Consider the following 19,959-nt stretch of genomic DNA (forward strand, 5'->3'; position numbering starts at 1 on the left):
TATTAAGTTTGAAGCAGGAGGGGTGCCTGGGTGGCTCAGTCGGTTGAGCGTCCAACTTCGGCTCAGGTCATGATCTCACAGTTCATGAGGTCGAGCCCCACATCGGGCTCTGTGCTGACAGCTCAGAGCCTGGAGCCTGCTTCAGATTCTGTCCCCCTCTCTCTCTCTCTGCCCCTCCCCCACTCGTGTTCTCTCTCTCTCTCTCTCTCTCTCTCTCTCTCTCTCAAAAATAAACATTAGAAAAATTTAAAAAAAAATTTGCAGCAGGATTCAAAGCTACCCTGCCATACTTACAAAAGGCTAGTTTAAGATATGTTTAATACGGATCTTCCTTTGCAGCAGCAGAGCACGATCCTGGGGAAGAGAGAAGAATGGAACAACAGACACAAAATGTCCGATTTTCGTTTCACACCTGATTGCCAAGCCCTAGAATTCCACACGCTCTCAGAAACACGCATAGCTGTATCTTGATCAAGAGAGGCTCACGAACCACAGTTTGCGCTGAGTCAGATTCAGGTTCCCTTGCCAATTGTCATACCTGCCTCTCTCCAATCTGGTTTCTCTTGCTCCCTGTCCCCCGCTGTCTTGGGAGGCCCACCGTTCCCACAACGTGGCATAAGCATACAGGCTGCAGACACAGTCCTACAGACTAACTCCAGGAGGTCACCTGTCCTCACCGTGTGTGATCTGTGACCTACGGACGCTGGCAGCACAGGGAAAACGGCACAGAATTCGAGAATTCTTCAAAACACTCCATAGAAGGAAACAGGCTCTTCCCTCCTCTGTGTCCACTGGATGTTCATAACCATACTTTCCTCTTTGCAGAGTTCTATTCGTCTTGATAAAGTCTATCACGGAAACTAGAGTCCCCCGCAAGGCTTTGGGGGGCTCAAACTTTGGGTTTCAATTCGTTCCACCAATCTCTCCAAACTTTCTCTCTCTTTTCTTCTACCCTTTCCTTCTAACTTACCTCCAAGAAAAATTCCTATTGGTTTTGCCCACACGCCAAGTGTTAGAAAGGAAACTGTGCGCGGCCAAAGCCCTGACTTTGAAGACAGAAAGGACAGTACACGCTGGGGGAGGGCAGGCCTCAGTAACGGTCCCCAACAGAGACGGTCGCTTCACCAGAACGGAAGAGCAAAACTGAGTGCTGCAGGCCCCTCCTGCACCTGACCGCTATTACCTCGTCACAAATCCCGGCAGGCAGGGTGGCATGGTAGCTTCCCCGGGACGCTCGGAAGCGGCAGATACGGTCATGGTCTTTCAGGCTTGTTACTCCTGCTATTGTATCACCAGCTCATCAAACCAGGCAGTAGACACGGACCCAGAAGGGCACAATGGCAGCTCCAGGAGGGGGTCGGGGGCCCGAGCCAGACAGACGTGAGACAGAGCGGGCACACTCTGTTTCCGAAGCAGCCCAAAGGGAGAGCGGTCGGGGGACTGCGGATGGTCGTTCACATACACCATCTCTTATCCTCTCACCTAGCCCAGGAGGTTTCCTGAGGATGAACCAAGGCCTGTCTGGCTCCCAAGCTCACATTCTGCCACTGCCCAGTGTCCCCAGTCTGACTAAGTGACTGCCAGGTGTTTGTGAGGCTGGGGCCCAGGGTAGAAACAGGGGCCTTGGGACTTCAAGTCTGGGAGATCTTTTCTGAGAGTCATAGTTAAGACTTAACAGCGTGTACCTTGGAGTAAACAGGCCCAGTCCCAATCGCCGCTCTGCCACTGGCTGAGTAGTAGGAGAAGTGTAGACCTCAGGCGAATGGCTCAAGCTGCTTACACTTCAGCTCCCACAGCTTCAAAGTGGAGCTGTTGTGAGGTTTCCATGGCAGAGTGCACTTTAAACACCCAGCCTGGACAGTGACACATAGTAAGGACTTCCTAAACATTATCATATTCACTATCCATTGTTTGAGAGTCGGCAGCTGAAAACATTTGTGAATGAGGAGTTTATGCCAGGAAGTGTAAGAAGAAACACCCAGGAGGTCTGGAGTTGTCAAAAGTCCCGGGCATCCGTTTCAGATGGCCAGCACCACCAGCCTTGGAAACTTGGCCCCCACTGACTCTCTATTCTAAGTTTCCCTTTGGCAAAAAAAGTGCCACCTTCGACCCAGTCCCCATCCTAGTCTCTGCAGGTCCCTACTGGAGACGGAAGCATATTTTTCTAATTCCAAAACTGGGATATATAGCCTGACAAGTATAGTTACGTCTGGAAGGGGACAAGGCACAGTATCTCTCAATCTGGTTCTAGTTTAGCTATTCTAGGAAATGGGTCAAGGGGGACCCCCAGGCAGTAAAAGTGCCTAACGGCCTCCCCCTCCACAACGCATGCACCTCGACGGTCCAGGTGGCTGACACCTATTCCCACAAGACATCGTTTGGGTAAAGACGGTAAGTTACCCCACTATTTAATAAGGGCTGGGGGTGGGTAAAAAAAAGTATTGCCAGCTGTCGGCACCTTGGCATGAACTAACTGTCAGGATCTAAAAAGACTCCTAATAAGGTCTCACGGGGACGTGGCAAGGATAGTAATGGACTAGAAGTGATCTCTAAACTGCAATCCTACCTGAACGTTGGCATCACCTGGGCACCGGTGTGCAGAACTGAAGAAGGGGCAATTAAGTGCAGGACAGGGTTGCTAGTTGCTCTGACTCTTAACGTCACCTAAGGTTGGTTTTGCCCCTGCAAATGTCAAGGCTCTGGGGCCTCAGGAGTCACTTCAGACCTGCATCCCACCTGCGCGGGGTCCGGGTGGCAGGAACGCTGGCGTGGGGACCGAGGGCCGTGACCGCTTCTTGTTCTCGAAATCCCCGCCGGGGCCCAGAGCACGGCGCTCCCCTACGAGCTCATCACGTGCACAGCCCCGGCGTTTCAAACCCGGCCCGAAGCCTGAGGTCCCGGACGCCGGGGTGGTTTTTAGGGTTTTCTTTCTTTATTATTTCCCTTCTTGTTCTCCACAGTTGGTGATTTTCTGCAGAAAAACGGCTGAGAAAAAAAGAACCTATTTCATTTCCAGTTCCCATCACCGCGATTTCCACATGGATGTGACGTGGGCCAGCTTCCGAAATGCCCAGGTGACTCACGCGGGGACACCCGGGGGCGGGGCGCAGGAGTTTCTCGCGCGGAGGGCGGGACGGGGCGGGGCGGAGCGGGGCGGGGCGGGGCGCCGCTCGCCTCCTGCGCCAGCTGCTGCCCCTCCGGCGCCTCCAGCGCGTCCCGCGCCCTCTGCGCCCCCTGCGCCCCCTGGCGGCCGGCGACCCGCGGCTCTCGGCGCCGGGCCCGGCGTCACGTGACTGGAAAGTCCCTGCGTGGAAATCCCCCCCGACCCTCCGCCGGCGGTAAAACAGAAAGGGAAAAAGAGAACTGGCAGTCTGCAGACTTCGCAGCGGGCCAAGTGCAGCGAGCTCGGAGCCCGCGGGGGCGGAGCGGTGACAGCAGCCGCCAGGAGAAGTGCGGCGGCGGTGGCGGCGGCAGCCGGCTTGATCACACCCCCGGCCGGCCCGGCCAGCGAGCGAGCGAGCGCCTGGCTCCGGCGTCCATGGGGCGCCTCCTCCGCGCCGCATCGATCCCGGCCCACTGCGCGCGCCGGTCCTGACCTGGACTTGGGACTTAGGAAGAGGATCGCGCGGCCGGGACAGGTAACCGCCGCGTCCCCGTGCCGTCTGCCCAGCGGCTCCGCGGGGCCAGGGCTGCGGGTGCGGAATTGGCAGCGTCTCGCGGGCTGGCCTCGTCTAGCTGGCGTGGGCTTTGCAGCGGTGCTGGAGGGGAGTTTGTTGGCCGTATGTGCCCATTGTAGCTCTTGAAATGCTAGGACTTGAGGTCGCCGCGCCAGATGTTGGGGTGACAGCTCTGGATTCGTCCAGCCAACTGGCCCTTTTACATGCTGCAGCGGACTGGTGGAGAATCGCCTCCGGACTGTTAGGTCGGTGGTCGTGGGTGCTTTGCTCCTTTTCGTGCCTTTCTTTATTTTTAAGTCAAGCTCTGCATGCTTTTGGACACGTAGACCTTGCAGAACCGCTGTGGCTTCTTGGCAGATTGTGCAAACCCAGCCCACCGCCGGGTGGGGTGTCGCGGAGGCAACCGAACCGGGCGGGGGTGGGGGACTCAGCCAGCCTGCCTGTCCAGGGACAGCTTGCAGAGACACTCCGAGTTAAGTGCAAGGAGGTGGGTGGGGTCGAGGGACAGGCGTTCATCTTTTTCTGTTGGAAGCAGCGTTAAGACAAGTGTGCGCGTTGGCCTGCTTTTCGGGTGCTCCTCCGGTTCAGTGTTCTGCGGGCCCCTGCCCCAGCCCCTACCCCACAGTCAGACAGTCTTTGTCAGCCCGGGTCGTCCCACATCCTGCCACCTGGCCTCTCAGGAAAGCAGTGGTATTAAGTAAGGAAGGAGCTCAGCTCTTTTGAGACCGCTTTGTTTTCAGTTCTCCCTGTCTCTGATCTTCTTTCCTTGGAAAGCTGGTCTGGTCTAGTGTCTGGGGGCAGCATTTGGAGAGAACCATTTTTCATGAAACAGCTCTCTCTGGACCACAGCCCTAGTGTCCCCAGTGACTGCACATCCAGTTACTGCCCCCTTCTCGCTGTCTAAGGTGCTTCTTTGATTTTTACAATTCCTCATGCAATGTTTGAAGTGTCGGCGGGATACTTTTCCTGAAATTCGGGTGAGGCATTTGTGGATAAAAAGCCAGTGAGGTAACCAACGTAAAAGTAATGTTAAGGGTAACAGCGTACATCTTGACCTGGAAGGGCATGACAGTCATAGGTCAGGAGAATCTATTCCTTAATCTTAAATGTGGAGAAGTCCAAGAACGGGGAGCTTGGGCTGTGCATTTTGATTCTTTTAAGGAGGCACTTCTGCACACTGTGCGAGGCTAAGCCTATGAATGAGATGACCTTGAGCCATCCAGTATTGACATTTGCATGTCTTGCATATGGTTTACAGCCCTCACTAGTTAAGGTCTTTGCTGAAAGATTTTTAAGTCAGAAGAGAATAATAGAAGACCCAGAAAAACAAAAAGGCAGCACTTAGCTTGTTTCAAATCTTTTTCCTTCCCGCCTCTTCCCCTCTGAGAGCAGCAGGCGCTTGTGGGAACACCTTGCGTTGTGGGAATAGCGAGGGGCAGGTGTTGGAAGTTGTGGCATCTGGGCAGAGCTCTCTGTGCTGGATGGTGAGGAACCTGGGCGGGACCTGTGCTTCTGTTGCCTTGGCTGCAGACCGAGAATAGGGTCAACTTTGATTTTTTAGCCCCAGCATTAAGCATGGCACTCGACCTTCAGTAGGTGGTCAGGCAGTGCTTCTTGAGTGATGAACAGATGAATGAGTGATACCGTGAGACTTTTGCCATGCCACAAAGCAGAAATGTGTGTAATGTTTCTGTCCCTTCATTGTGCTTGGGGTCCTGTTATAATTTTGCCCACTTCCACCTTCAGAGAATGTCTGACGTCAAAGGACAGGTTACCAGCTGACCCAGAGAGTGACGTCTCCCAGGCCTCACTGGCAATCAGGATAGGAATCCTTATCCAAAACGATCACCAGAAAACTCCTCGGAAGCAACGTCAGGGTCATCTAGTCCAACCTCTCTACCTTGAGCCACAAGAATTTAAACCACTTTATCAATGGCTTTAAGAGAGCGTAGTCCCACTTAGGAGTGGCTTCCCTAAAATCCAGGTTTCTTCTTACTCGTAGATAGGTTTAAGGTCTTTCTCAACTAAAAGCTTGCCTAGTCAAATACACATACTATGATACAGGAGTGAGGTTAACAGTTCCCATGAAACTTCCTAGGGAATATCTTCATGCTCTAAACCCATCTTTGTCTCATCTTGGAAACCCAGATGTATTGTGAGGCACCCTCCTGAGGCTTAGGAATGAGAACTGGGTTTCTACACAGCCACACACTGCAAAGATCCCACGTTGCATCAATTCACAACATCCCATGCCGTTGGCGTGGGTTGTAGATGCTGGGGTTTGCCCGGTCTTCTTTCATTTGTCCTGAGTGTCCCCCTGGCTGAAACATCATTCCTTATCTGCTTCCAGACTTTTCATTTCTTTCCACCAGAAAGAAAGAATGCTTAAAGATTTCACGGTGAAGACGGCGGGTGTGTGTGTGTGGGGGGGGAATGTATTATCCAAGTGTTGGTTGATCATAAATCTGGTTGGCAGTTGAAATGATTGAGCTCTAATGCCTGCTCTTGGAAGTGTGAAATTTCTTCTTCTGTTATTGTTATTTTTCTCTTTCTTATTCTGATCTTGTAAAGTTCAGTGGAGAGGTTCTGAAAGATTGCTTATTATCTGGTCTTAAAACTGCAAAGCATCTTACTGGATATAGGCTTTTTTCGTTGGTTATACTCAGTTAAAACTCTATAAATTTTAGAATACATTTTAGAAATAAGCTCTCTATAAATATTTCACCTTGGGGCTAAAGGAGAAACTTGAATCAGCAGCCTATGTGACAACATAATATTTCAAGATTTCTCACAAAACATTTACTTTCCAGTATAGGGAGGGAGGGCTTACAAGAGAGGAATCAAGGCTTTGCCTAAGAGCAAGGGGAGTGGTCATAGGGGAGGAGCCACGGACTTGTCAGGACTACCTTGTGCCTGGCACTGGCATTCAGGGCTCCCGAGATCCAGTGGCTGTGTCAGAGTAGCGTCAGAATGAGATGGGGGCTTGTTGGTTACGAGGTACAGTACCTGTCGCTGACAGATGGGCTTGGCTCCCTGACAAACGTTACTGAAAACGCGGGTTATTCCCCTCCTCCTCAGTACCCACTCTCCGCCTTCCTTCTCTTGTTTAGACTAATCTGTAAAAGTGATGTAACTTAAAAGAGTCCAGTGTGAGTTCATCTTGGGGGCCAGCTAGTATCCTGGGACTAGAGGCGGCTAAGATCTTTTGCCTACAGATCAGGGTAATGACCAGATCAAACACAGGGGTTTCCTGCCGCCAGGTATATAGGAGCGGTATCGGAGTTGGACTCACGGAATGGGTTTTGTCCCCCACTCCTCTTCAGGTGTTGCAGAGCACCATGGCTGAACAACTCCTTCCCCAGGCTTTGTATTTGAGCAACATGCGGAAAGCTGTGAAGATACGAGAGAGAACTCCAGAAGATATATTTAAGCCTACCAACGGGATCATTCACCATTTCAAATCCATGCACCGGTACACGCTGGAAATGTTTAGAACTTGCCAGTTTTGTCCCCAGTTTCGGGAGATCATCCACAAAGCGCTCATTGACAGAACCATCCAGGCCTCCCTCGAAAGCCAGAAGAAGCTGAACTGGTGTCGAGAAGTCAGGAAGCTGGTGGCCCTGAAAACGAACGGTAAGCTTGGTCTCGGGGCTGGCCTCCACGGTGCCGGCAGAATTCGTCAGATTCTGGTCGCACTAGCCCAGACGCGAGTCTCTTGAGACCGTGGACGCTTCGGTGTAGAAACTCTATGATAGGCATGTGATGAAAGCAAGCTTCCTTTGCCACTATTTTTGTTAAGGCTACTCTGTAGTTGTGTGTCTTAGAGAGCAGAGGCACTGAGGCTCGAGGAATGCATTTCTAAACACCATGCCTCCCATTAGATGACTTCCGTATCTAATTGCTGGGGCTGTCTGTTTAGTCCTTTGTAAAATACGCTTCCCTGGCCAGTAGTGGAAACCTTCGAAGGTTTTCAGTTCAAAAGGAAAGCATGGTGTGAAAACTAGTATTACGGTTGTTATTTCCCACTACCATTAGAGGATGCTGGTGATAATGACCTTACACTTCTTGAATTGATTGCATGTGTGGCTTAACCAGTGCATGGCTGTTGAGGACAAAAGGGGCCCCTTGTTGTGGGCTCTGCTCTTACCTCGGTTCTGTTGGTTTTGGTCCCATGATATGAGATAGAAAGGTACTTGAGCTTTTTGGCACAGACTTTAGACCTCTACTTTATTATCTTTAGGGATTCCTAGTTCTGAATTTCTTTGCTGTCTGTGTGTGTCTGCCCAATGGCCCTTTACCATGAGTAGCTGTTTCCTGTTCTAAGCTTTATTGTTTTGTATTTTGATTACTTCCTTTGAGCAAGAGTAGGTATATCATGGAAACATCCAAGCGTACTGTTTTATGCAGATGCAAAATCCTGCATTAGCATATAGCGAATTATCACAAGAAGCAAATAGACTGTTCACAATCAATGAAACGCTCATAGTCTAAGTGAGGACAGGAATCTTAGAGGTTCTTACATCCACAACAGTCCTTCGTTAAGACCACCTCGATCCAAATAATACATCCAAGCAGAGGAGATCCTTGTTGACAAGGAGATGATAAGAGTATTAAGTTAATTAACTTAGCTGGTACATTATCTTTGGCTATTTTGGAGTTGGGTAAGTGGAGTGATTGGAGATACGTGTTTTGCTGTGTCCTGGGTGGTCTTGTGCGTTACTTCAACACGTTGTCTCTACTTTTGAAGCACAGGTTCTTGGAAATAAAGGTAGAATGAAAACTGGGAATAGGTAGGGTTTACATTGTTCTTGGCCTTAAATCAAGTGATGCATAGAAGTGGGTAATTATGTTAAGTCATCCTCAAGGGGTTTGTATTCCTGACAGTTTGTGGTTTTAACTCTCTCCCATTTTTGTTACCAAAAAAGCGACACAGTGAGCTTTGGGAGAGTTGGAAACAGAGAGATTCTGCCAAATTAGTAACGTGGTAGGAAGAGGAAAACCATCTTATCATTAACAGAGTTAACTGACATTTTAGGTTGGAAATTCTCCTTAAGAGAAAAAAAAAACGATGTATATAAATAGTAAACACTTGTCTTGCAAAGATAGGTCATTTAAGCCAGTAAGGGTTCATGCTACAAATAAAGCTGCAAAAGCAAGTGCATTTTGATACCATTTGGGGGCCCAGATCCTTTTATTTCCCCAGGTTCAAGAAAATGCCTTAAAATTCTGGAAAAGGAAGAAAAGATATTTAGGGGAGGGGGGAAAACAAATTTTTACTCCCGGTTTTTATTAGCACCTTTAAAAAAAAAAAAACAACAACAACCTTCCCCCTCTAGGTGGGTTCTACAGAGTGAATGGTCTGTTTGGGGAGGGGGTGATTCACAAGTTTGCATTTGAGGATATGAGACTGTGGTGAATGAGGAAGGGAGTAGGTGGCATAAAATTGAAACTTCATGTGAAAAATTCCAGCGTCTATTGGCTACAGCGATTTCACTTGTATAATGAATAGCCTTATTCCAGCTCACCCTGGCCACGCCCACTTGGAAAGTCCAGGGTGCGCTTCACAGTTTAAATGTCTGCACACCAGAACAAAAAGTACAATAGCTGTTGCTCAATTGCTAGTCAAATAACTTGGCGCTGGGGAATTCCTGATGTTACTTAGGGAATTTTGTACTGGTGCCTCTCAATAAAGAACTGAAAGTAAGCGCGAGAAGAAGAAAAAAAAAAAAAAGCCTTATCTTTGCTCTAGATTTTGCAAAGGGGAAATTTCAACAGAATGCAGTCGTTGCCACACTTCTGCCAAGACAAAGGACTGCGCGATCTTTTTTTCGCTCGTGTGTCTCAGTATTTTATTTAGCTAGTCTTTGTGTAAATTGCAGGGATGCTGGCTGTGGATATGTGTATGTGAGGGGTTTTCTTTGGTGTTCTGTTTTGGTTTTTTTACAGTTTGACTATAATTAAAATCTGATTAAAAAAAAAAAGATTTCAGAGGCTTTTATAGCCCTACTTGGGGAGTAATGTAAGAAAACAGGTGAACTTTTCTCGATAAAAACAACTGTGCGCTCGCCAACAGAGAGTAAGGAGTTAACTTTTTTGGTATTGCACATTCCCCCCAAACGTTCATTGTTTGGAGGTTGGGGAAAAAGGCAGTCTCTTGAATCGTGGGTTTTCATCTGTGAAAGTAACAAATTCATGGAATAAAGTTAGACCTGTCTTTTTCTCAGAATGCTGGAAGGCAGGCTGGCGGTAGGCAATTCGAGAGTCTCAATCCCACTGTATAAACCAGGAGAGGAAACTCCCAGGCCCCAAAGTCTTCAGCGGAATGGTCAAGTCATTTACCACTGAGTCATAGCCAGACCGTCCCTGTCTAGTGAAGGGAGCCAGGCCAGCTTCCTGGTTCGTGCGTCTGACCCCGTGTGTTCTCTCTAGAGCCAGACGAGTAACAGCACTAGTGTCTTAGCCAAAACATCAAGGAATGCTAGAAAGGGACGGGCATTAGAGATTATAATCCAGGGCTCTCGTTTCGCGAAGAGAAAAACTGCTCAGAAGCTGGGGAATTTCCCCCAAGGTCACACCAAAATCAGTTAGTTAGGGCAGAGCTAGGCTAGAACCAAGGTCCCCTGATAATCAGTCACTGGCTCCTTTGCTCTGCTGGCGTCAGTCGTTAAGAATAAGAGTGAAGAGGATGGTTTTTTTCCTTAAAGCTGTCATTAGCTTGTGAAGTGTTCTCAGTGTGTCCTTTGACTAAGAAATTAAGCCATTTGCATTTCTCTCACGCCTTATTATTCAGTGCCCTGCGCCAGCCAGGGCGAGTGCATCCCGAAAACCTTTGCTGGGTCTTTGATGTGTGCTGCTTCTGTCCTCAGGCGATGGAAACTGCCTCATGCACGCTGCTTCCCAGTACATGTGGGGTGTTCAGGACACAGACTTGGTCCTGAGGAAGGCACTCTTCAGCACTCTCAAGGAGACAGATACGCGCAACTTTAAATTCCGCTGGCAGCTGGAGTCTCTTAAGTCTCAGGAGTTTGTGGAAACGGGGCTTTGCTATGACACTCGGGTATGTTTTGCTCCCCCCCCCCCGTTCAGTATCTGTTGATAGAGCTCCTTGGTGGGCAGGGGTTCCCCAGGCCAGCCCCCTGCTCTCAAGGAGCTTGTGATTTACAAGGTCACATGCACTGGGCGAGGCAAAGCGTAGTCAGTGGAAAACACCAGAAACCTCCTATGGGATGAACCTGAGGCTGTTGCCACCGCAGGGGGGGCTTCCAGGCAGCAGATTCCCAGCTGTGGCGTCTCTTCCTTTCAGCAGAAGGGCTTCTGTTCCTGGCCTTGCCTGTGGTGTTTCGGTTGCTTTCCAATCTGACTGGCCCTTTGTATGCTTTACTGAGCCTGCCAATCCAATTCAAACGTGGGCCTCACTGTTCTCAGTCACAGGCCTGGAATTTCTGTGTGCATTTGGGTAAGGGGCTTTGGTGCTATGCCTCATGAGGGATTTTTTTTTTTTTTTTTTTGAGAACAGGTGCTGTCCCCATCCTCCCCCACTTTTTAAGTTTGCCTTCTAGTGGAAAAAATAAAGGAAGAACACCAAAATGGGGAAAAAAGGGTGATCATTTGAATGATGGTTTCCAGAAAGGGGAAAAGTCAGCTGAGTTACATAAATGAATCAGTAGAGAGCGAAGTCGACTGAGTTTTTAACGCTGAGAACATTCACTCAATCGTGATTTTTCCCTTTACCCCTTCTCCTTAGAATTGGACCGATGAGTGGGACAGCCTCGTCAAAATGGCATCCACAGACACACCCATGGCCCGAGGCGGACTTCAGTACAACTCACTGGAAGAAATACACATCTTTGTCCTTTGCAACATACTCAGAAGGCCGATCATTGTCATTTCAGGTGAGATGCCTGTAGATTGCTTATTTGTGTTCAAGGGCCGTTCGGCTCTAATGCTTTAGCTCTTAGGAAAAACCCATGCTACCTAAGTCATAGGCAACAGCAGCTGAAGAGAATTGGGTGAAAATCACCAGCGGGCCTTATTTATCTCTCTCTCTTTCCCTACACAGACAAAATGCTGAGAAGTCTGGAATCGGGTTCCAATTTCGCTCCTTTGAAGGTGGGCGGGATTTACCTGCCTCTCCACTGGCCGGCCCAAGAATGCTACCGATACCCCATCATTCTCGGCTACGACAGCCAGCACTTTGTACCCCTGGTGACCCTGAAGGACAGCGGACCTGGTGAGAAAACTGCGCGTGAATCCACACTTGTAACTACTGATCGCTACTGGGACACCCTGTTCCCACTGAACACCAGGCTCTTTGGGCCCTATGACAATCGCCTCATTTACGGCTATTATTTTTACTTGAATACGGTGTTCTGTTAGGGGCCTGATTAGCACCAATACTGCAATAGCGGTAATCGTAACCCCGGCTGTCGTTGTGTATGGTGTGGCAGTACTTTCAAGTAGGAGATATAAGCATCACATTCCTGCTGCCATTGATACATGACAAAGTAAGGCACAGAGCCTGGCATGGTGCAGGTAAAGGTCTGTCAGGTTAGCTATTATTATAATAGCTTGAAGAGCCAGTGAAGAGGCAGTGTGCTAAGTGCTTTAGGGACATTATTTTTATTTCATTTCATCCACAGGGTGTAAGCTGTAATACACAGGGTGTAAGGGTGTATGGGCTGTAAGCATTGGTGGCCTTGTTTTTATAGATGAGACCCTTGAAGCTCAGAGCGGTTCAGTAACTTGCCTTCTATCACAGAGGATCGAAAATCGGATCAGTCCGATTCTGAATTCTGGGATTTAACCAGTGAGATCCACTGCCTCCAGGCTGCTTGGTATTTCCTGAGCTTCCTGAAGAAAGCACTGGATGTTAGAGTTTAGTATAGTTTGCTCCACCAGCTGAGTTTGATAATACTTTTCCAAAGTTCTTTAATTGTATCCTTTTTGTGTTTGCAGAATTTAATCCTTACATCTGCGCGGCCTCACACGTAATCTTATGTAGTGGAATCACATGTTGCTGACGTGTTATTTTTGTTTCCCGCCCCCCCTCCCCCAGAAATCCGAGCTGTTCCACTTGTTAACAGAGAGCGAGGAAGATTTGAAGACTTAAAAGTTCACTTTTTGACCGATCCTGAAAATGAGATGAAGGAAAAGCTCTTGAAAGAGTACTTGATGGTGATCGAAATCCCCGTCCAAGGCTGGGACCACGGCACCACCCATTTGATCAATGCTGCAAAGTAAGAGTTTACTCTTAGCTCTCTTCCTCTGTCACCCTCAGCTGTTTATACGACAGCCACGTAAGCTGAGGCCACCCCGAGCTCCACAGTAAAGCTATTCGAAGCCAGTTTCCTCCAATGTGAAACAAATCCAGAGTTGTGTACATGAATCAGAGAGGGTGACCGGAGGCAGTCCTAACTTTGGTTTCACGTGAGAACAAGTACTTTATCCATAGCGATTTGCCTGCATATCTGGATGCCGACGGTCAGCGCTGTGGCTTTTAAGTATATTAAACCAACGATAGTTTTGTTTTGTTTCGTTGAATGGCCCTAGCAGTGGGCCAGCAAGTGAAAATCCTTGGCAACAAAAGCTTTTTTCTCTTGGCTTCTTGGTCAGGACAGACACATCAGACACAGACTGGGTTGTAGATTGGGTTTCTACGGCGGCCATAGGATTGTGCCAACTTGGAAGGTGGAGGAGAGACTCAGAGTGCACGTTGTGCACATATCCAGACCTTAAACACTGGGCTTTATGTTAGAGGGATGCCCGTTTCTTAGGACTTGAAATGTACAAGAGAGGACCATGAAGGCCTATGAGCATCAGTTTCTTCCAGTGGAGATGAACAAATTGCAGATGATCAGAAGTCAGTGGACAGCGCCCCGTGGGCGTGTCTTCCGCTCCTCGACTGAGACTAGCAGTTCATGCTGATAGAGACCAGGCACAAGTTTAAGATTAATAGTGGCAAAACACGGGACACAAAGTCCCAGAGTAGTTTGAACTATAGAGTAGCCTAGTCCCAAATGAATGCCCTGAGTCATGTTTTACCAGAAATTGGATCTCTGAGGAGTTAAAAGGTAAAAGTGACTTTTTAAGGGAGGACCAGAGTAATTAGGTGTAGAGGCAGCCCCAGAATAGCCCTTTCTTTGGAATTAGCTGTCACTTGGGGTGGTGCAAGATTGATTAAGTAAGACAGTGGTTCCTGAAATAATGAAGCCTTCTTAGCGGTATAGGACTGTGCTAGGAGTGCAAACCCTTTATCACAGGCCTGCTTTTCAGTGAACGGTTATCCAGTTACTGCCATAAGCCACATGCTAAAAGTTTTGCCCTGTGAGCTAATGACGTGAAGTCGTGTGTGTGGCCACGTGGTCTCATATATCGCCTTTTGGTCTTTAGGCTGGATGAAGCTAACTTACCAAAAGAAATAAACTTGGTAGATGATTACTTTGAACTCGTCCAGCACGAGTACAAGAAGTGGCAGGAGAACAGTGAGCAAGAGCGGAGAGAGGCGCATGCTCAGAACCCTTTGGAACCTTCCGTGCCCCAGCTCTCCCTCATGGACGTAAAATGTGAAACGCCCAACTGTCCTTTCTTCATGTCCGTGAACACCCAGCCTTTGTGCCACGAGTGCTCCGAGAGGCGGCAAAACAACCACACCAAGTCCTCAAAGCTGCACTCCAAGCCGGGCCCCGAGGGGCTCCCAGGCGTGGCGGCCGGGGCCTCGCGGGGTGAGGCCTACGAGCCCGGGGGCTGGAGCCCCGAGGAGCCGACCGGGGGGCCTCATTCGGCCCCTCCGACGGCGCCCAGCCTTTTCCTGTTCAGCGAGACCACCGCCATGAAATGCAGGAGCCCCGGCTGCCCTTTCACGCTGAACGTGCAGCACAACGGATTCTGTGAGCGGTGCCACCAGGCCCGGCAGCTTAACGGGGGCCACACCTCGGACAGCATGAGGCACTTAGACCCCGGGAAGTGCCGAGCCTGCCTGCAGGATGTCACCAGGACGTTTAATGGAATCTGCAGTACTTGCTTCAAAAGGACTACGGCGGAACCCTCCTCGGGCCTCAGCTCCAGCGTCCCTCCTTCCTGTCACCAGAGGTCCAAGTCGGACCCCTCGCAGCTCATCCAGAGTCTCTCCCCACATTCTTGCCGCAGAGCTGGGACCGAGGCTCCCTCTGGCTGCCTCTCTCAGGCCCCACGGACTCCAGGGGACAGGACAGGGACGAGCAAGTGCAGAAAAGCCGGCTGCATGTATTTCGGGACTCCAGAAAACAAAGGCTTCTGTACGCTGTGTTTCATCGAGTACAGAGAAAACAAACGTGAGTGACATGATCGATTTCCCAACTCCCGTTTCAAAACCCCTGTCTCGAAGCGGTTTAGTTCCTGAGCTTCAAGAAGGCGGCCGCTCTGGGCGATGGGGCCAGGTGCGGCTTGCACAGAGGGACGGTCACCGTGGCTGTGCCAGCCCCACGTGGAGGCGAAAGGCACAGGAAACCACCTTCCAAAACCCTACAGCGCCTCATAGGTAGCATCCGTAGAATTTGTTTTCGCGAACGAGGCCGTTGAGTGTCTGGCATTTATAAGGTAGAGTTTAACCAAGACTTCTTTGGAGACTTAGATGCAATAGAGAAAACAATAGATGCAATAGAGAAGAGCAGCAGCCGGAGAGAGGGAAGTCCCTGCCGATGTGCTGAAAATCTAATTTGAAAGAGGGACGGGCAGTTAATGCCTCTGCACAGTAGCTGTGCCTGGCCGGTGCAGCATGTCCAAAAATGAGAGATTTATACAGTCAAAGATGTGTCAGTAATGGCATTATCATTACTGTCTTTGACTCGGCTGCATTTACAAAAGGCCGAGGGGCACCGCCCCGCCCCCCGCAGGCTGCCTGGAATCTGTGTCCGAAACCTGTTTTGTTCCTCTAATGTCAGTGTCTCTCCCTGCCTGGAGACGACCCGTGGCACTGATCAGCACCCGCTGTCTTTTAGATTTCGTCGCCGCTTCCACGAAGGCCAGTCCCACAGCCCCCAGGTTCCAGAATGCCGTCCCCTGCCTGGGGAGGGAATGCGGCACCCTCGGAAGCACCGTGTTCGAAGGGTACTGCCAGAAGTGTTTCATCGAAGCGCAGACCCAGAGATTTCACGAGGCGAAAAGGACTGAAGAGCACCTGGTGAGACATTTTGAGGTCCTCCCCCCTCCCCGCTGGGCCAGCCGTCCTTGCTGCCCCACGGTGACAAGCAGACTTTCCTCCCTGTTCCGGGGAGGAATGGGAGTGGGGCGGGGTCACTGTGGCGCCCAGGGTTGGAAGTGCAGCAGCGGCTCTTGATTTTCATGGCCGAAGGATACTTTAGAATGCATTTGAAAAGTAAATAGGGGTGCCTGGGTGGCTCAGTCTGTAAAGCGTCCGACTCTTGGTTTCTGCTCAGGTCAGGATCTCACAGTTTCACGCATTCGAGCCCTGCATTGGGCTCTGCGCTGACAGTGTGGAGCCTGCTTGGGATTCTGTCTCCCCCTCTCTCTCTCTGCCCCTCCCCACTCGGTGCTGTCTCTGTCTCAAAATAAATAAATAAAAGCTTTTAATAGGTAAATAATTAACTGAAAAGTAAATAAAGCCAGCCATAGATTAAAACCTCATAAAGCCTCCGGGGGGCTCCTGGGTGGCTCACTCAGTCTGTTAAGCGTCTGGCTTCGGCTCAGGTCATGATCTCACGGTCCGTGAGTTTGAGCCCTGTGTTGGGCTCTGTGCCTGCTTCAGATTCTGTGTCTCCCCCTCTCTCTCCGCCCCTCCCCCGCTCACACTCGGTCTGTCTCTCTCTCTCACAAATAAATAAACATTAAAAAATTTTAAAAAAAAACACTTAAACCTCCTAAAGCCTCCAAAAAGCTAGATGCTGACCAGAGACTTCTTGGGTTTGTAGTCGAAGCACGGGCATCTGAGAGGCTAGCAGGCTTCCTCAAGTAATCCTTTACTACGAGACGGGGAGGAGGCAGAGCGTCCCCGGGCCTCTGTGCAATGGCACCTAAGAAAAGCCAGCTTTGGCTGACGCATGCCTGTCCTGTTCATAGATGGCAGGGAGTTTAAATAAGGGCAGCTTATTATTCACGCAAGCAGAGGTGAGCCGGGCCAGCGTTCGCAGGCCTCCGGGTGAGGCTTGGGGGCTCCACTCGGCCTCCCTGGGGCCAGGCCTGCTTTCGTGGGACCGGGAGGAAGCGTCCGCGGACAGCTCCTGTTCCCGGACTGCGCCTGGAGCTCTGGTTCCCTGGGCCAGGGGGATGCTCTGCGCCCCGTAGAGCGCCTTGCAGAACCCACGCTGTCTGCTGAGACTGCCCCGTGCTGTCCCCGAGTAGCGGGACCCACCGTTCCCTCTGTTCTTCCCTCTCAGAGATCGAGCCAGCGCAGAGACGTGCCTCGGACCACGCCGAGCGCCTCAAGGCCCAAGTGCGCCCGGGCCTCCTGCAAGAACATCCTGGCCTGCCGCAGCGAGGAGCTCTGCATGGAGTGCCAGCACCTCAGCCAGCGAGCGGGCCCGACGCCGCACCGGGGCGAGCCGGCCCCCGAGGAGCCGCCCAAGCAGCGCTGCCGCGCCCCCGCCTGCGACCACTTCGGCAACGCCAAGTGTAACGGCTACTGCAACGAGTGCTTCCAGTTCAAGCAGCTGTACGGCTGACGGCAGCGGTGGCCCGCCCGGCCGCCGGGGGCCTCGAGCCACTAGCCAGCATGGTGCTATGCCCTCAACGCGCTGACGCCGCCGAGGGCCGTCCCCGCGGCAGAGAGCTCCCGGGGGCTTCCAGCCGGGAGGGAAGATAAGCTCTCGGTCGCCGTCGCGGGGAACGTTCCCAGGCGGCCCTCGAGCGAAGCTAGCGACTGGCGGTGGATGGTGTCGGTCCGGCCCAGAGCTCGTCCTCACCTGCCGCGCGGAAGGCCGGGAGCCGCGTGGCCTCGGGACGCGTGGCAGGACCGCTCCGTCGTCCCGGGCGGGCCGGGGAACCCGGAGCCCTTCCTCCCGGCCAGCCCCGCATCGGCCTCGCTCACAGACGTGAAGCCGAAGCCCCACGGCCCGCGGGCCCTCTGCCAGACGCCCGGGAAGCTCAGGGAGAGTGGACATATTCGGAGTGTCAGTAGTTAGTGGTTTTTCCCCACCTGCCTGGCTCCTCGCCCACGGACACGGCAGAAGCAGAACCATCCACAGACTGATTCTGAGGCCTGCTGCAACCGAACACGTTCACACTGAAAAGCAAACCAGCTGCTCTTTACAGTATGCACCTTGGAAAAATCCAGTTATTTCCATAGGGGGAAGACGTGTGACTCTCTTGGTTACCACCGTCTTCCCTTCGAAGTTAGGGTGATGTGTGCATCAAAGTGTGTACATGTATAATGTGCCCTTATATTACGTATGAGGGATTTTTTTCTTATTCCGGTGAAATGCTGCCCTAGAGATTTAAGTAGGAAGACTGAATAACAACCTATTTTCTGGTTGTCGTCAGGGGCACCGTCTGTATATAGCTTGCGTGAATTTAACCAGCTGCCTTGTTAAAGTGAGCTCGCTGTTGTGTTTACGTAAGTCACTTTATTTATTTTATTGCAGACTTCAACATTATTTAAATGAAGATGTTTCTTCTGCTTTGGGGAAAACGCTTGCTGTAGTGTCTTGAAATAACATGGTCATAGTGGTTCGTGTCACCGGCACTGGCACAAGTCCCTGACTGCGTTGGGGATTTGGCCTCTTCGATGCACTTTGGTTTGCCTTCCCTAAGAAAGAAGGAATTGCATCAAAGGTTAATTCATTAAAAGCTCATGCTTCTTAATGAAGCTTTCGGTCAGAGCCACTTCTCAGCCATATGATAAGAAACAGTAGAGACATGCATCTGAGTATCCTACCTCCTTAGAGATGAAATTAGGAAGGAACAGGGATGAGATTGGAGAAGGTCACAGGGAAGGTGTGGCCTTTAATGATGGTTTTATTTGCTGTGCTAATGCTATGTCCCCAGGTGCTGGCAGTGACCTCACATCCAGTGGCCCCTTAGCATTGGGACAGCAAAACCCTGTGACCATGAGCTTAAGGAAATTTCTTTCTGTCCTCAGCCTGCAGTTTCTCGATATGCTTTGTATTATTGTCATACTTGTTCTAGACAAAACGGGGAAACACATTGTTCCCAGAGGTAAAGGCTGCCTATAACTCTACGTAGCCTTTACATGTGTTATCTGACATGTTTGCCACTCGCGATGCCGCCAGCCTCTTTGCTGGACATCAATCTTAATAATTTTTTTCTAAAGATTTGAAATAAACTTCAGTGTTCAGCTAGTTCTTCTACAGTTTGTATTTTAATATTTTGTGTTTATCAATATTTTCATTCTTAATGTGAAAAAATGGAATTATTTATACTTAATATAGAAAGCATTTGAAATTTGCACATTTAGTTGTCTCTAATAGCCATTTACTCTGTTGAATTTCTTCAAGTTTTCCTAAATAAGTGTAACTTTTTACAGAAGTCACTATTAAAAAATAAATTATTTAAGAACAGATTTTAATGTTTTTTGTCTACAAATGATGAAAGAAAGAGACCCAAATATTAAGGCCATGTTTCCCAAACAGCTTCATTTCGAGGTACACGTGGGCAGTGGACACATGTCCCACTCCTGGGTAGTAAGAGAACTTTGTGAACGATGTTAACTGCATGAGAGCAGAGCATCCTTCAACAGTGAGGACACTGAGGCTCGGACGGGAGTGGGAAGGGTCCACCTGTGCCCGTTCCCAGGAGACGTTAGGTTCCTGTGCTCCTCTAAAGGTTCCTGCCCTTGGCCTTAATGCAGTGCATAAAAGGAAAGCAAGAGAGGGGCGCACAGAGAGAGATGGGAAAGACCGAGAAAGAGGAGGGAGGAGGGAAGCCTGGTGTAAGATCTTCTCCTGGGTCAGAACTTGGAAGAGATGACCTGTGGCTGTGGTGGCCGCAAGGACTGGCAGCACCAGAGTCCCAGGAAGTTGTAAAATGACACATTCTTCCACCCAGTGCAAACATATCCACAGAAGATTAATTCAAGAGGACTGCAGCTCCCAGAATCTACTTTTTTAAAGCTCCCCGGGAGATTCTGATCATCAGCCAGATTTCAGAACTGTGCTTTGAACAAAATCATTTGTGATCTTTTCTTAAACTTATCGTGGGAGGTGCGCCTGGGTGGCTCAGTGGGTTGAGCCTCAGACTTCAACTCGGGTCACGATCTCACGGCTCCTGAGTTCAAGCCCTGCACGGAGCTCTGTGCTGACAGCTCAGAGCCTGAAGCCTGCTTCGGATTCTG

The 19,959-nt window shown here is 50.3% G+C and overlaps 1 protein-coding gene across 3 annotated transcripts; it reads left to right on the forward strand.

Annotated features, from left to right (window-relative positions):
- Nucleotides 1-3,506: 3,506 nt before the first annotated feature.
- Nucleotides 3,507-19,189, forward strand: TNFAIP3 (TNF alpha induced protein 3). 3 transcript variants are annotated; one of them, XM_006932048.5, is made up of 9 exons: nucleotides 3,507-3,638; nucleotides 7,001-7,310; nucleotides 10,544-10,734; nucleotides 11,422-11,569; nucleotides 11,737-11,907; nucleotides 12,733-12,913; nucleotides 14,067-14,986; nucleotides 15,653-15,834; nucleotides 17,048-19,189. In XM_006932048.5, the coding sequence occupies exons 2-9, from the start codon at nucleotides 7,016-7,018 to the stop codon at nucleotides 17,330-17,332; spliced, it is 2,373 nt and encodes a 790-aa protein (XP_006932110.1). In that variant the 5' UTR covers nucleotides 3,507-3,638; nucleotides 7,001-7,015; the 3' UTR covers nucleotides 17,333-19,189. The 3 variants fall into 3 exon arrangements, with proteins under 3 accessions (XP_006932110.1, XP_006932111.1, XP_044914038.1); XM_006932049.4 differs by lacking the exon at nucleotides 3,507-3,638 and adding an exon at nucleotides 3,785-3,922; XM_045058103.1 differs by lacking the exon at nucleotides 3,507-3,638 and having other exon boundaries at nucleotides 4,141-7,310.
- Nucleotides 19,190-19,959: the final 770 nt, after the last annotated feature.

The sequence above is a fragment of the Felis catus genome, chromosome B2 (assembly GCF_018350175.1).
Source record: "Felis catus isolate Fca126 chromosome B2, F.catus_Fca126_mat1.0, whole genome shotgun sequence".
Taxonomy (NCBI): Eukaryota; Metazoa; Chordata; class Mammalia; order Carnivora; family Felidae; genus Felis; species Felis catus.

Bases quoted from the DNA above. Each gene is read 5' to 3' on its own strand.
- TNFAIP3 (XM_045058103.1), top strand. From the start codon at position 6,902: ATGACCAGATCAAACACAGGGGTTTCCTGCCGCCAGGTATATAGGAGC. The intron at 7,311-10,543 runs GTAAGCTTGGTC...TTCTGTCCTCAG, and splicing joins GGTGGCCCTGAAAACGAACG to GCGATGGAAACTGCCTCATG. The intron at 14,987-15,652 runs GTGAGTGACATG...GCTGTCTTTTAG, and splicing joins CGAGTACAGAGAAAACAAAC to ATTTCGTCGCCGCTTCCACG.